This window comes from Rattus rattus, chromosome 4 (genome assembly GCF_011064425.1).
Source record: "Rattus rattus isolate New Zealand chromosome 4, Rrattus_CSIRO_v1, whole genome shotgun sequence".
In the NCBI taxonomy this organism is placed as follows: domain Eukaryota; kingdom Metazoa; phylum Chordata; class Mammalia; order Rodentia; family Muridae; genus Rattus; species Rattus rattus.
Genome location: NC_046157.1, coordinates 36,306,627 through 36,321,343, shown reverse-complemented (window position 1 = coordinate 36,321,343; position 14,717 = coordinate 36,306,627). Strand labels below are relative to the sequence as shown.

General features: G+C 43.5%; 1 protein-coding gene across 2 annotated transcripts in view; it reads right to left on the bottom strand.

Annotated features, from left to right (window-relative positions):
- Nucleotides 1–14,135, bottom strand: part of Cblb (Cbl proto-oncogene B) — a 163,246-nt gene extending 149,111 nt beyond the window's left edge. For both annotated transcript variants that reach the window (XM_032900287.1, XM_032900288.1), the window contains exons 1-2: nucleotides 14,027–14,135; nucleotides 12,547–12,732 (exon numbers count right to left, since the gene is read on the bottom strand). In XM_032900287.1, the coding sequence (XP_032756178.1) occupies nucleotides 12,547–12,714 (168 nt within the window). In that variant the 5' untranslated portion in view covers nucleotides 12,715–12,732; nucleotides 14,027–14,135. The remainder of the gene's footprint in view (nucleotides 1–12,546; nucleotides 12,733–14,026) is intronic.
- Between the last annotated feature and the right edge of the window lie 582 nt (nucleotides 14,136–14,717).

Below are 14,717 nucleotides of genomic sequence, written 5' to 3'. Positions count from 1 at the left end.
GTTAAATATGTTTGGGAACTGTATACGGCACTCAGAAGGTTCGAGTGCAGCACTCGTGGCAGGCAGAATGTCCATCGGCAGGAACTTCTATTATGTCATTTATGTCAGTGTCTATAAGACCCCGAGTCCCTCATATGTGGTTTCCTCTAGATTTTGTGTATGTTTTGTTTTTATAAAAGATCTCAGAGCAAAGTATTTTAAACACAATAAATAAACAATCCTGCATCTTCCTTCCCATCATAATGAGTCACCTTCTGGGAGGCAACAACGTAGCCAAAAGATATTTCTGGACCCTGGCTAATAGGAGGCTAAGTTGGGAGTTGGGGAGACATTCAGCATGGGCTTAGAAAGATTATATGCAAAGTATGCAGTCAGTTCCATAAATAGAGAAATTATGGTCGGCAGTCTGAAATAAGCCAGAGAGAGAGAGAGAGAGAGAGAGAGAGAGAGAGAGAGAGAGAGAGAGGAAGAGAGAGAGAGAGAGAGAGAGAGAGAGACTGATTCTGTGTGATCTCATCTACATACAGACTCTAAAAATGAAGAAGTGAAATATGCAGAAACAAAATTGAATATAGCTATCAAGGGTAGGGAGAAGGGAAAGTGGAGGATGGTGGTCAAAGGGCACAAAGTGGCAGGAAGGAGGATACGCAAGTCTAGAGGTCACACACAAAGCACAGGAACCACAGTTAGCAGTCACCTTGCACACTGAAGTCCCTAGGGAAAAGGACTACAGCCACTCTTACCACAACACAAGGCAGATGTGTTTACTCCTTTGACTATGGTACCTCTTTCTCTACAGAGGTATATCATATTATACAATAAATCTTAAAGATACACAATTTTTAATGAAAAGAATATTTAATATATATTTAATACACACACACACACACACACACACACACACGGCTTCAGGTACACACGAGTATCATAGCACTGACTATCCTGCTGCAGGGGAGGGAAGGTCTACTTCAATATGCTAATAGCACCAAGGAAGCCAAGAGAGGAAGTACACGTAAGCAATCGAGGAGTATGCAAGCAAGAGGCAGCACGTCACACGGCAGTCCAGACATGTATCAACATGTGCAGTCTTGGAAGCTTTTCAAATGTTTAATCTGCTGTGGTTTGTTGTTCGTTTGCTTAACTCTAAAGAAATGCCTCTTTCATAATCAGGCTTCTAGAGAGCCAGCAGGGCCTCCAAATGATAATGGCTTCAGGTTTCAACAACGGCCTCTAGACACCCACCGAAATGCTATCGCAAACTCACAATGGGTAAAGGGTGACCATCTCAGGAAGCATGCACTCAAAGTAAATTTGTCAGTAATCGATGAAATAAACAGCAAGCTGCCTCTTGCTTGCATACTCTTGGACTGCTTACGTGCACTTCCTACCCTGGCTTCCTTCATCCTATTTAGATAGCATATTGAAGTAGACCTGCCCACCCCACAGCAGACTATCACATTTCCTTAGGTGGAGATATCAACAGATCTCTCTTTTTATAAGAACAAACAAACAAACCCCTCTGGCCTAAACAGTCAGGCATTGACCTTGAACAAAATCAATTCTCCCAATGACCTGTTGCACCCCCTATTTTCTCCCACTGTGTACACAGTTCCTAAGACCAGGATCTTAGCACTTTGTACACAACCAATAAATAACCAGGTAATAAATAGGTTTAATTGTCTGAGAAAAATCAGTGTACAAACATGTACACACACACTTAAATTGTAAACCAGCCTTAAATGACAGAAACACACACACACACACACACACACACACACACACACACTTTTTATAAATGGCTTGACTGTGCAGTTTGCTTAATTTTCATAATTGAGTTCTATAGATATATAATTAACAAATGAGGGGTAATGGTTTAATTTAAATATAAGAATACTACCTTAATCCACAAGAGATTTTTTTGGCAAAGGTCAGATGGAATCTTCCTTATTAAGTAATACCAGGTCTTTCTAGAGTAAAATGGCTGACAGAGCTTAGAAAGATGACAAAGAGTGTGTGTCGGGGTGTGTGTGTGTGTCAGTGTGTGTGTGTGTGTGTGTGTGTGTGTGTGTGTGCGCGCGCTAGCATCTGAGTGGAAGTCAGAGGACACTTGATCAAGCCACCTCTCTCTTTCTACCATGTGTGTTAAGGGATAAAATTTAGGTCACAGGCTTGGCTACAAGTGTCTTAAATCACAGAGCCATCTTACCAGCTCCAGTATTTCAATTCTCAAAACCAAAAGCTACCAGAGCACAGGCGAATTTCAAAAACACTACCAACCTCTTATGGGAGACACAGCTGAATTTTAGCAACAAGTCCTTGTGAAACGTCACAGACTGATAAATTATTAACTTGTAAAGAGGGCAGCTTCAAATTCATTTGTACCATTGGTTAATTTGTTAACTACTTAATGAAAAACACCACATATGTGTTAGACATTACAAGTAATTGTTCTTTGGTAGATACTTTTCAGTATTGTGGATATCAAATTCACTATTCCTTACATGACATTTTAGTCACTTGCTTCCCCCCCCCCAATTATAATTTCACGTGGAAACACACTGCTTGATTAAAGGACAAACACTCTGAATAGCTCCCATACACCAGGTACTGAGCCAGGAAATTACAGATGAGTACAGCATACTCCCTGCCTTAAGGAGTCTGGCAAAGGAGACCTCGTTCTATATAATTAACTTAGGAGCAGTGTAATTCTTGCTCGAAGGGATCTTAGAAAAGATCTCATCCAATCCATTCATTTCCGGATTTAAAAAGCTAAGAACTACAAAGATTAAGGGACAGTTAAAAAACCATTAATCCAACACAAGAGCCTGCATCTTCTGAATCGCAGGTTCCTCTCTTTCTGGCTATATTACAATTTAATTAGAATTAGGCATATAATTAATGATTCCCTTCTAAACTCATTTCCATTTTTATTTTATTCCATTTGCAAATTTACATGAACTGCATGGCCCATTTGTTAATTCAAGGGAAGTAAGTGTCCACGCCAGGCATTGTTTCAGGCAAAAGGAAGACAAAGGAGTAACTCACAGCCCTGTCCTCCTGGAGTCTTCCAGTGGGAAAGTCTGGGGGCGTAAGAATCACAGACCTCAGAACTGTGATGAGGGACCTTGCAAAACTCTAGAGGAGAAAAGCAGCAGCTAAGTCACATTCCCAAGGGCATCAAGAAAAACATGCCTAAATTTGCAGAAAGGAATATTGCAGCTAAATCATATTAGAAAGGCTTGCAAGGCACTGGGGTAAAGAAAAGAGATCATGCAGTGGGGCTCAAGGGTGGGTGCACAGGAAGGCTGTTGGTGTACAGTACAGAAGGCCTGAAAGAGGTTGGAAGGAGTTGGTGCACTTCTGCAAGCTACCCAGGTTTCAAACTTTGCACAGGAGAAGTGGAAGTGAGGGACTGAGCTACTGTATGCCTTCCAGTGTGCAGTTCATCAGCTGCATTAGTGCTAAACTCTGTGATTTATGGCCGCTCCTGCCAAAAATGAATAATCCTACCCCAGGACTATGACTTCTAAGCAGGTCAAATTCAATTCCATTCAATAAATATTTATTGAGTGCTTCCTAGGTGCAAGGAACTGCAAAGCCAGGAAAAGAAAAATAGCCATTCTAAAACCAGTGTATTAAGGGGAAAAATGAAGCTTACCACAAGGTTAAGAGTTCTAGAAATAGCTGAGCTGCACCCCACAATGAGAGCTGGTGGCTAAACAAGAGCTTTCACAAAGAAATAAACTCACATTAGGTTATTCGATGAAGGGCATTTTAAGGCTATGACTGATAACTAAAGGAATTGGTTAACATGATTTCTCTTTAACCAGAAAAGAAACTCAAGGTTTTGAAATCAGGCTGAAAATTCCATCATGGACCCAAAGATTTTGAGACTTCTAAAGAGAAGTCTTTAGAAACCTTGAAAATCACTAAAAAGCACCTTTCTTGTTATGACATGATAGCATTAAAACACGGAAATGTAACCTGCTTAGGGCCACTCCTCAGTACCCAGATGATTAACACAGGGATCGGAAACTACAGCACTACCGAATGGACACTTGGATTTACTCATATTTAAAGATGTTGATGCATTCCCTCTCTGTGTTCATATAGCCTATGCTGATTCAAATACCTAACCTTATTGTTTAGCATGTACATACTTTATATGTTTTAATAAGAAACAGATATATGTAATCATATAATCAGACATTTTCAACTATATCAAAGCCTAGGCACAAATATAAAAACAGAATTTAATGTTGCTGTAAGATTTTTTTTCAAGACATTACTCTTGGAATCCTACATTTAAAGATTTCTCGAATGAATTAAGTAAAAAAAATTAAATTAAATTTTAAAACATTATAATAAAAATTATATAAAAAAAAAAACTTAAGCCAAAATAAAAACAAATGACGACTGGGAAAAAATAGAAAAAGAGGGGGGAGCGGTTTTGGCTGTGTCTAAATGAAACCTTCCAGCCAAAAAGTAATAAAGAGGTTTTAGACCACCTAACATACCTTGCAACTAAGGTGGGAACCAGCTCCTAACAAACCAAAACTGTCAATGGTAAGCAACTGTGTCTGTATCGTAAATAACTTTCATTCCAAAACATACTCATTCCAAAGAACATTCGCAGATAATGCGCCACAGTGAGTCACTTAATCCCCACTCCAAGTGTGCAGTTTGTGTTTACATGTGTGTGCTGGAGATTGGACCCAGGCTCTCACTCAGGGTAAGCTAATATTCTACACCACTGAGCTAAACACCAAGAACGTATGTATGTATATGTACATGTATGTGTGTATGTACATTCCTAAATATAACCTACCAAGTCCATATAAGGCTACATGAATGCATGTTTTCCAGGCTGGTTGAGCATTTGTCACTGGGCAAGTCCTGATGGTTACACCCCTAGAACATTCCCATGCCTAGGACTTGGGGAAGGAAGACGGCGGGATCGAGAGCAGAAAGACCAAGAGGCAGAGGATCCCGGCCTTTGTTGGGAGCTGTGTCTCCTAGTAACATGGGAAGCTATGCCTGTAAAGTCTCACTAACATGACCAGCCAAAACTGAGTTGGACAGGGAGGATACCCATGTGCATGCCCAAGTGGAGGCCTCAATTCTACACAAAGAATTCAGACAACTGACTGAAGCTGGGAGCAGGAGAGGTGTCTTCCCCAGGGAGGAGCGCACCAACAGGGTCTCTTTTAAAGACAGTAGGCAGTATGAAGGCCTTGCTTGGCTTTCTTCTGGAAACACTGTCAGAGGTTTCTTACTGCAGCTACATCAAGGTCACTGTCTAAAAGCATCTGAATGTCTTTAGGTTCATTCCGTCTTAATTCAGCAACTTCCTAACAAAAGAATAAAGTATGCATCAAAGAAGGCATAATATCACCTAGCAAGTACAAAATAATACAGCACTTTTTACAGAATACTAATTAGGCAAAATAAAGTTAGCGTATAAAATTGGCCAAAATCTTAAGACTGGTTATAGTGGAATTTAGAGAAGTTTAATTCTGTTACGTTTTACAATGACAGTACCTTTAGGGAGTCAATATTAAAGGGACCATTTTAGAAACAACTCCTTAGACTTAAAATACGCATCATGTATTCTGCTCTCCTGGAGCATGTATCTGTTTTCCTCACTGGTCTATCTTTCTCACTTTGTATAAAAATAGGTTCGGCATGTGTTTGAAGGAGTGAAGGCTACAAGGAAGAGAGTTAAGACATCTCAGAAGAAAAATATACGTAGCAGATATCCATAAAATTATTGAATAAATCTCTCTAAAACTGAATGCAGAATTTGGAGGAGTTTGGCAGTGCAAAACGTAAATATTTAACCCCTTTGTGATTCACCTCCTGTAAGAAGAACGCCCTGCAGCAGCCAGCATCACTGTCCTAATACAAGGGACACACATTAGGACCCATCGAATCTGCCTGTTTCCTTCTAGATGCCTGACTGGCTTACAGTCTTTTAAAGGAAAATAAAAAGTGCAGTGCTCAGCACAACGTGCAGTGCAGTTCATCCCTCATTTCTTCAGGTGCTTCTTCTCCCTTCAGACTTCATTTCCTATCACAGCAAAGCAAAGTCCATGGAGATTTTACACAAATACAGGGACGTAAAGGCACTGGCTAGCCCACCCCAAATCATGATAGTTTAAGAGTTCTTCCAGTTGGTGAAAACTTTTAATACTACATGAAACCCTTAAAGAATCTGGGGTCTTCTATACCGGGGTAAGACAAAAGGTGGGCCCCTATTTTTGATGGGCATCTTCTAGTTTCTTCAAAGCTAAGAAACTCTCAAGGAAAGAACTAACGATAAAAACGAACAGGTAAGAGTACTTTATGACCTACTTAACTGCTGATATGTGCTAGGTTGATTCAGTTTAACAATTACTCAAATGTTAAATGCTAAGCTGGACATGTTGGCCCAACATTATCTAAAGTTTCTTTCATTGATTTAAAAAAAAACCTGGCAACCTACAAATATATTTTTAAAAATAAGCCTTAAATATGAGCAATGAAGTTAAGAGGGCAACAACACCCTTCTCGTCACAGCACGTACATAAGATGATGCTTAATGTAAAAGAAGGAAACAGGCTTAGGTTTCAATTCATATCATTTACCTACCCTATTGCTAGAAGACTGATCTGTAATATACAACTTTAAAGATATGGATTAAACATTGAAAATGTCATCTTAAACTCCTTCTTGGCAACCCAAAGGAAGATGTACACATTTAGGTAAAGCTTCCCTAAATGTGTCTCACTTCCCTCAAGCCTACATGGAAATTATACCTATCTGCCACAGTTAGCCACTCCTAGTAACTTCCATATTGCTCTCCCATGTGCACTGTAATCTATGCCTTCATGCCTTCCTTCTGTTGGTACACCTTAAGCCTCGCTCTGTATCTCTCTTGCTCATGCATAGATGGACAGACACAGAGACACACAATAAAATTAAGTTCAACCCTCAGTAGACCTTAAAGCTATCACAGCTTTCTGTTTGTCTGTTGTTACAGTTGTAGAACCACTGAAAAATCTCCATACGCACCCTACTCTGGCCCCATCACAAGTGAAATCAATGTGCCAAAGTCAACAATTGCCTCTATTAGGAAATCCAATGACTTCCTAATTTGTACTGTTTGGTTTCTCTTCTTAAAGGTAGCTTCGTGAGAAGTTGAAGGAGTCCTCTTAACTCTGTTTGTATGCAGAAATCCATACACAACTGCTCTTTTTCCACCTTTCCATTCCTACTCTATGTCCCAATTCGCTTCCTTTCACTACCTCTAAAGAAATGCCCTTCCTGCTTCCAATGATGGACGTTCTGCCCTTGTCTCTGAGTCTGCATCCTGACTCCTTTGCAGTGCTACCATTTGAGATGCTATGCCTAGAAACACAACTACCAAATATATGACCCTGGTTTCAAATTCTCTCTGAACTGTATACCCAATTTTTCTGACCTCAAAATCAGTTGCTCTCTACATCTCATGTGTAGATCATACTCAACACACAACAGACAGACAGGCCGACCATCAAGTCTGGCCTTTCCCTCCGTGGGCCCCTTCTCTTTAAGGGCTCCATTGCCTTCACAGTCGACTAGCTTGAAAACCTCAAGCCACTTTCACTTCGCCTTCTCTTTCTTTCGGAACCCTCAAGATGCTCAAAGAACTGCAGATTTTCTCCCCAAAACCTTCCGCATTTGTGCCATGCTTGCTAAACCCAGCCCACTGTCAAGTCTCTAGCCCAGGTCTTTGTTAATTCTTAACCACATTGCTTGGGCTCCTCCTGATCCCCAGTGTCCCTCAGCAGTGCTCCAACCTTCAGACTCAGCAGGGTAGCATGTGAAAGACTGGCCTTGATTTTTCTCTCTCTCAATGCTCAGAAATCTTTATATGCCAACCAAATCAACTGAATCCAAATTCTGTGGTAATATTGAGCTTCCACCATCCTTTCTACTTTACTCTCTCTTCCTCTCAGTCTCTCTCCATTCCTTCAGGGAGAGATGCCTTCCAGCCCTTCGAGTTGAAACCATCTTTTAGAACCCAGGGACAGCACCTCTCGCCAGCTTCTCACCTCCAGCAAGCCACAGTCACCTCCACCTACTAGGTACAGCATTTACGTCATAGTGTGGTGTTTATTAAGTATACTGTGTGACATTATGTATAACCGATGTCTGTCCAGAGCTAGAATTTGGGGGGAGGGGTTGCAAATAAATTAACAGCATACAAACAACTTTTGAAGGACAGGAAAATCTAAATGTTAAAGTATTTTTAAGAGCTAACAAATGAATAAGCAATTGAAGTTTCCATTATATGCCTGCTTCCTGTTACAGGGATAGGCCAAGTTAACTCTTCACGGAGTCCCCTGAAAACTTTCACTTTGGCAAATAAAGCTTTTCCTAGGTGTCACCAGTAGCACACTTTAGAATCATGCCACTTGTGTCAGCACAAATTCAAAATCTAATTGAGTGATAAGCAAAATTGCCCGAACAGCTAGGGTGTTATTAAACCCAATCAGATTTAATAGGGCCCAGGATCCTACTAATGAAGGACTTCAAGAAAGACAAGGAAATCTATGGGTAAGTCAAATCAGGGTCGTTCCCTTTATTAAAGCCCTGGGAAGCTGACAAACAGATTTAGCATCCAAAACCTTCACATCTGATGATGGAGTCTGAGGAGGGTGACAAGTTCAAGGCCTAGCTAGCTACAAGGGAGAGGTCTCAGGCAATTTGGAGATCTTGTCACCAAAGAAAAAGGAAATAAAGTAAATTTTTTAAAAAGTCAAAAATACCCTGGGGATGCAGCCCAGTGGTGGGTGGCACAGCTGTTCGGCCTGGTTATAGCAGCTAGTGCTGGTTAGGGAACTATAGCTTAAACCTTGTAGTCTCTTTCTCAGATGTATGACAAATTCAACTTTTAAAAGTAATATCGTGGTAGTAGTATTTTAAAAATATGTACATAACTCATGCGTCATTAACAGACAAACTTTAAATTTCTTTCTGGTGAAATTACGCATGTACAGACTATGTTATTTCAAGTCTAAGCGATACACTATAGGTAAGAGGCAAATGCTGGGTGGTCACATCACATTCTGAGTGCTTTGAACACTGATATACCACCACAGCTTCAGATACATGGCAAGTGGAGCACGACAAAAGCAGGTCCTCAGCTTGCTTGGCTCTTTATCATCAAGTAATTATTTCCTAATTTCCCGAGCATCCATGTCCACTCAGTGCATTTAGCGTCTATTAGAAGGAAAATGGGTTCTTCTGTTTTCCATCACCTGGCTCCGACTCTGTGCAAACCACACTCAGGAACCTCACATTAATAAATTATGACTCCAACCACACCGATTAGCAACCATTTCCTTCCCCTGGCTTCAGCATTTCTAACAGGAGGAGAATAATACTGTTCCTAAAAGGCTGGGGCAGCAGAAACCAGACAGAAAGAAGGAGGTAAGTATCTCTATTCTACCTCCACTGTGCTTTTTGTTGAGTATACACCCCAGCCCCTTTTCATACTCGATTACCAACTCTTGTCCAGCTCTCATCCTGTCTTCCTGGTTTACAGGCCAAAGCAGGGCCATGTCTAGCCGCCCAACCCCCAACAATAATCAGTAACACACACCAGACCCTCAATAAATGTTTACTAAAGGTTGATGGAGACACGCCTATAAGAATTTAGGAACAAGAATCCACATATGATTTTGTGTGTATTTCAACCTAAAATGTGTATTCGAGAATAGTTCTGTCAGTGTTATCAATGAATTGTCCACTGACCTGATGGCCTGGGGGTCAGTCTCTTAGACCCATCAGAAGAACTAAGACGAGAAACTATCTAAGTGGAATGCTTTGGTAGCCACCGTTTGTTATTTTCTCAGGGCATGCACTACGTGAACTCTGTGCTACTGATTACAAAGCATTACACAACTTATAAAGAACACAAGGAACAACTGTTTTCTCCTATGCTCGGTGACCTTGGAAAGAGTGCCTGCCCTGGGAAAACAGAACACTTAGTTGCAACTGACTTTTCAGTTGAGTATCTTAAGTTGTAGAGGTCAAGGAATGATAAAATTATACACTTAGGAGATATGTCCTGTGCTGCCCAAGACTGATTGCCGCCAACCCCTTTAAAAAGAGTTGTGTTGCTCAGTAATTACTTGAAAGCAGTACTTTGAAGACCTCCCCATGAAAAGGGGCTCCGTAAAGAAAACTGTACAACTTCACACCTGACTCTTCTTTAACCACCCATTAGACCTGAAACCTTCTGTTCTATATTCATAAGATAAACTCACACTCTTGTAGCTACTTCTCTAGTTCACACATCAGATGGCACTATTTTTTTGTACTAGTAATAAAATTCCAGGAGAATCATCAGATAAAGTGTTGATATTATGATTCACTTCCTTCATCGAAATCAAATCAAAGAAGATGAACCCATCTTGGGGAAAACTTCTACATTACAACTTCCAATAGCAGGTTGCCAACTGGTAATAGTAATTTCCAGGGCCTTTTTCTTAGTGTATGTTAAGAGTAGAAATAAATAGACCAGGCTCGTATGACAAATGACGGGAGACTACTCCACAAAGCCATAGACATTATTCACATTGTCATCTGTGACAAACACTGGAGATGGAGAGGGAGAGCGGTATTGCTGTGCCCTTGCCAACACTGGCACCCACATCCCACTAAGTAGAGACCTGGGGTAAAAAGAGTTCTTTGTGTGTCAACCTCAACTGCAGACGCAAAGTTAAAGCCCACAGAAGGGTTAATGGACAGTGGCAGGTGTTTAACTGTGAAATAACCATGCACTTACTGTAATTCGTGGTGAAATAATTAGAAACGGTTAATGTGTAGGTTAACAGCCAGGTATGCAGCAAAATTATGCGTACTGCTTTATTTTTATTTATTTATTTATTTATTTTTTACTATTTCACTAATGACTTGACGGTCACTGTTGCTCACCACTTCACTATATAAATCTTTTTTATGTTCTAGCGCTCGATCACAGATGTCCAAATGCTAACCCTCTCAAGGCACGATGCTGATGGACCAACTCCCTCGTGAAATCACACCCATGTGTTGCCTATTTATGCAACAGATAAACTGGAGCAAACCTTGAATTTCTTCTCCTACTACCAATTAATGACTCAGGCAGTAAGGGTGACCTCCAAATGCATACTCTGTAAGAAAGCGGAAGTCAGCACACATCGTGCTCGCCAGAGGCACGCTGTTCTTCCAGCTGCACATTCTTCATCCCTAAGTGTCCAAGGCTAAAACCAAAACCTGACCCCAAGCAGTAAGTTGCAATGTTCTGACATCATGACATCATTCGGTCTGGAGCACTTCAATACAACAATTTGAAGAAAAAAAAAAATTGGCAGAAGCTTAAATAGGTCACACTGAAGCCCCAAACTAAGGCTATTTACCTGGTGCTGCCTTTAAATACCAGTGGCATCCAATGGCAGGCCCACGGCTCGTTAGCTTACCTACAGGCTCCATAAGAATCCATGAAAATAAAGCAAATAGTGTCACCTCCCAGAATTGTTACTTCTACTCAGTGGCTCCTATGTAGCCAATTTTGTCTTTAACAGCAAACCAAAGCCAAGATAAATGACAGCATATGATTTCAAGCAAGCCTCTTTTGCTCATTATTAAAAAGGAACCTTTTTGTAAATGTCTGAAACTCGGCCAGCATGGGCCAACTTCTTCAACACCACACAGCATGAACTTGTGTCGAGAAGTAAGCCAGCACATCTGTGTCACGAGGCTCCTCAGACAGCTAGTTTTCCAGTAGGGCCCTGGGAGGCCCTTGCACTGCCCTTTCAGCCGGACTTTTCTGAGAACTGCCATCCAGTTTGGTTTCTTCTTGTGAAACTAGAGCTCATCTAAAAGCAACAAGCAGAAACCACAGAAGTTTCTGACACTCTCAGCCCCACACAGCCTCCAGCCTACATTTTCCTTTCACAACAAACAATGTACAACCCCAAAGGTTCCCTGCTTCAAAATGGAATCACAGATGAAAGGAGCTGCAATCACACCCTGAACAACAGTAAAGGCCAAAACAAAAACATATTCTTAGTGAAGACGAGGGGACACCGAGTGAAAACTAAAACTCTTAAGTACTGCTTCCTCACCGAAGCCCTGGTTCTTTTCCCCAGTGCATGTTTCAACATCACCCTTGTGCTTCTCCTAAGGGTGCTCCAGCAGAGACTCGCTCGCTTGTGATCCTTCTGCTATCTAGCAGCAAGGCAACTCCACATAAGACTAAACAAACTTCCAAACCATACGATAGCCATGCTTCCACCCAAAGTAGCCAATGGTAGAAACTCTGTATGTTGGAGCAATACCCAGGGGCTCTGGACCTTAAAATCGAGACAGTTAGGTTAAAAGGAACAACAACAACAACAAGTCTTTGCTCTGAATCCAACTTTTGCAAACACAGAGTTGAAGAAAAAATGGCCCAACGCAAATCCAAAGATTGTCACCATGCTGATGAAAAGTGCATTCAGGGTGAGGAGGGCCATATCTACACACTGAACTCACCACTTTGTCCATGAGTTTCCAAGTCTTCTCCACCGTCCTGCGGTCAGCTGCAGCTTGCTTTGGGGGTCCAACTGCATCCTGAATGGCATCAATAATCCCCAAAATTCGACCTTTGCGGGGGTTTCCTCCTCGACCACCAGGATTTCTGCCATTCATAGAATTTGCCATCTGGAATCTTAGTCCTTTCTGCAAGGTAGATTTCGAAGAGAAAAAAAGTTAGCTGGATATGAAAGTATTTCCCCAACAGGAAACTGAACTGAACGGGGGGGGGGGGGCGCCTCACTTGTACCCATTAATGATACTCTCCACCATCTCTGTGACAAAACTAAGGGTCCCAGATTCAACTTCTTAGTAAACTCGGGCAAGTTAGGCGCTGTGTATGACACAGGTTTGCTCTTAACGATAGTAAAAGTTAAGGATGCACTCTCCGCCTGTGTTCCAGGCAGCCACAGCTCACCATCATCAACAAAACAACTTTTAACAGATAAGAACACAATGTTCTTCCCCTTCTGCGGTAATCCAGATTCAAAATACTAGAGCTGCAACCCCTAACACTCATGTCGGGAGCCACACTCAGAAGCCTCCTTCACTCTGTTAGATTTCGCCAAGTTATTACATAAATGCAAAGTGCTCCACACACGCATAAGGGACACGTCTGTTGTCAACAAAGGCGGAGGACTTGGATTTCCCCCCACCCCAGCTCCCCCCCCACACACACACACCGGCAAAAGCCAGCAGCTGCGGACACACAAATAGTTCTTTAAAGCAGTGCGGTGAGTAGTTTTTCCCTAGAGCCAAATAAACAAACCAACAAGCAACCCCTTCTTAAAAAGCGGTGTGAACCGGGCAAGGGCGGGCACGCACCAACGGAGTTCACTTCTCGGGTGGCCCCTCGTCTGCCTACCCGGTATCGAGTGGCCCAAAGCTTTGTTTCAGAACGCCTGTGCCCTTTCCCAGCTCGGGCCTCTAGCCCGCCACTCAGGGTCTGGGAAAGGGACGAGGAACTCAGCAAAGATAAAGTAGACCTAGACCCCGTCCTGGCTCCGGAATCCCACAGCCTGCCCGATCTCGCGCCAGTAGCATGCACCTCCCACCAGAGGCGATCAGCCAGAGTCCGCTCCCTCCCGGGCCCCGGGCCAGCCTGGGACTGCTGTTTAAATCCCCACTTGGCTCAGGCCCGCAGTGGCGACAGCAGCTGGACGCCAGGGCTGTCCCCTCTCCCTGATGGCCCGCGCCCAGCTGCAGGGCCCCCGGGCCAGCAAGCGGCGCCCAACCCTGGGATGACCCATTCCTTCCTCTACTCGGGTCACCGCGGCCGTCCCGAGCCACGCGTGATCGCCGGTCCCACTCCACACACACACACGCTGCCCTGGCTGGGGTGGCTCGGGTGGGGGACTCTGTGGAATCGCCCTAAGAGCGCGCTCCGGGGAAGGAGCCACGGAGATCTAGGAACACCGAGACGCGAGGACGCGGCAATTACCGTGCAGACAGCTCCACGCCCGCCCGGCAGTCCCGCGCGACTCTCGGGAGGCCGCCGCAGCGCCCGCCGGAGGAGGAGACCACTCACTGGCCACCCCACCCCTGAGCCATCCCCGGAGACCAAGGCGTGGGGCGGAGCTAAGGCGTGGCCTTGAGTCGCCCGACCAATCCTACGAACTTGCTTTCTGCCAGACAGCGGGCGGAGCCAATGGGCGGGACGAGACTCTCCTCCCGCGCTGCCCCCAAGTCCACGTCCTCCACGGTACACAATGGCCCCAGAGGAAGGCCCACTCGTCCGCGTCCCACTTGGAGAAGAACTCGTTGGGAAATGGACCTAGGCTAGCCTGGGACAAAAGTAGAACATTGAAAGGAACTGGAAAAGTAGTGGCAAAGCGCCGGGGAGCTAACCAATGAGGGGTGCGCAGGTGGGCGTGAGCGCCCCGAGCGGGAGTCTAAGCCAACTGGGGCTAAAAGGCGGGACTTCCTGCCTCACTCACCTTCCTAGTCTTTGTTTCATAGCAACCGAGTAGAGGCTGCCAGGGTAGTGCTGCTCCTCAGCTCTGGGCGCGTCCCAGGCTTAAGAAATTCATCTCCCTAGGGCTGCCAAACTGCTACCCAGGAGAGCAGCCAAATAGGTCCAAGACCGTGTTTCTTGTTGACTGTCAAATAAAGAGCAACAGTCTCCTAGCTTC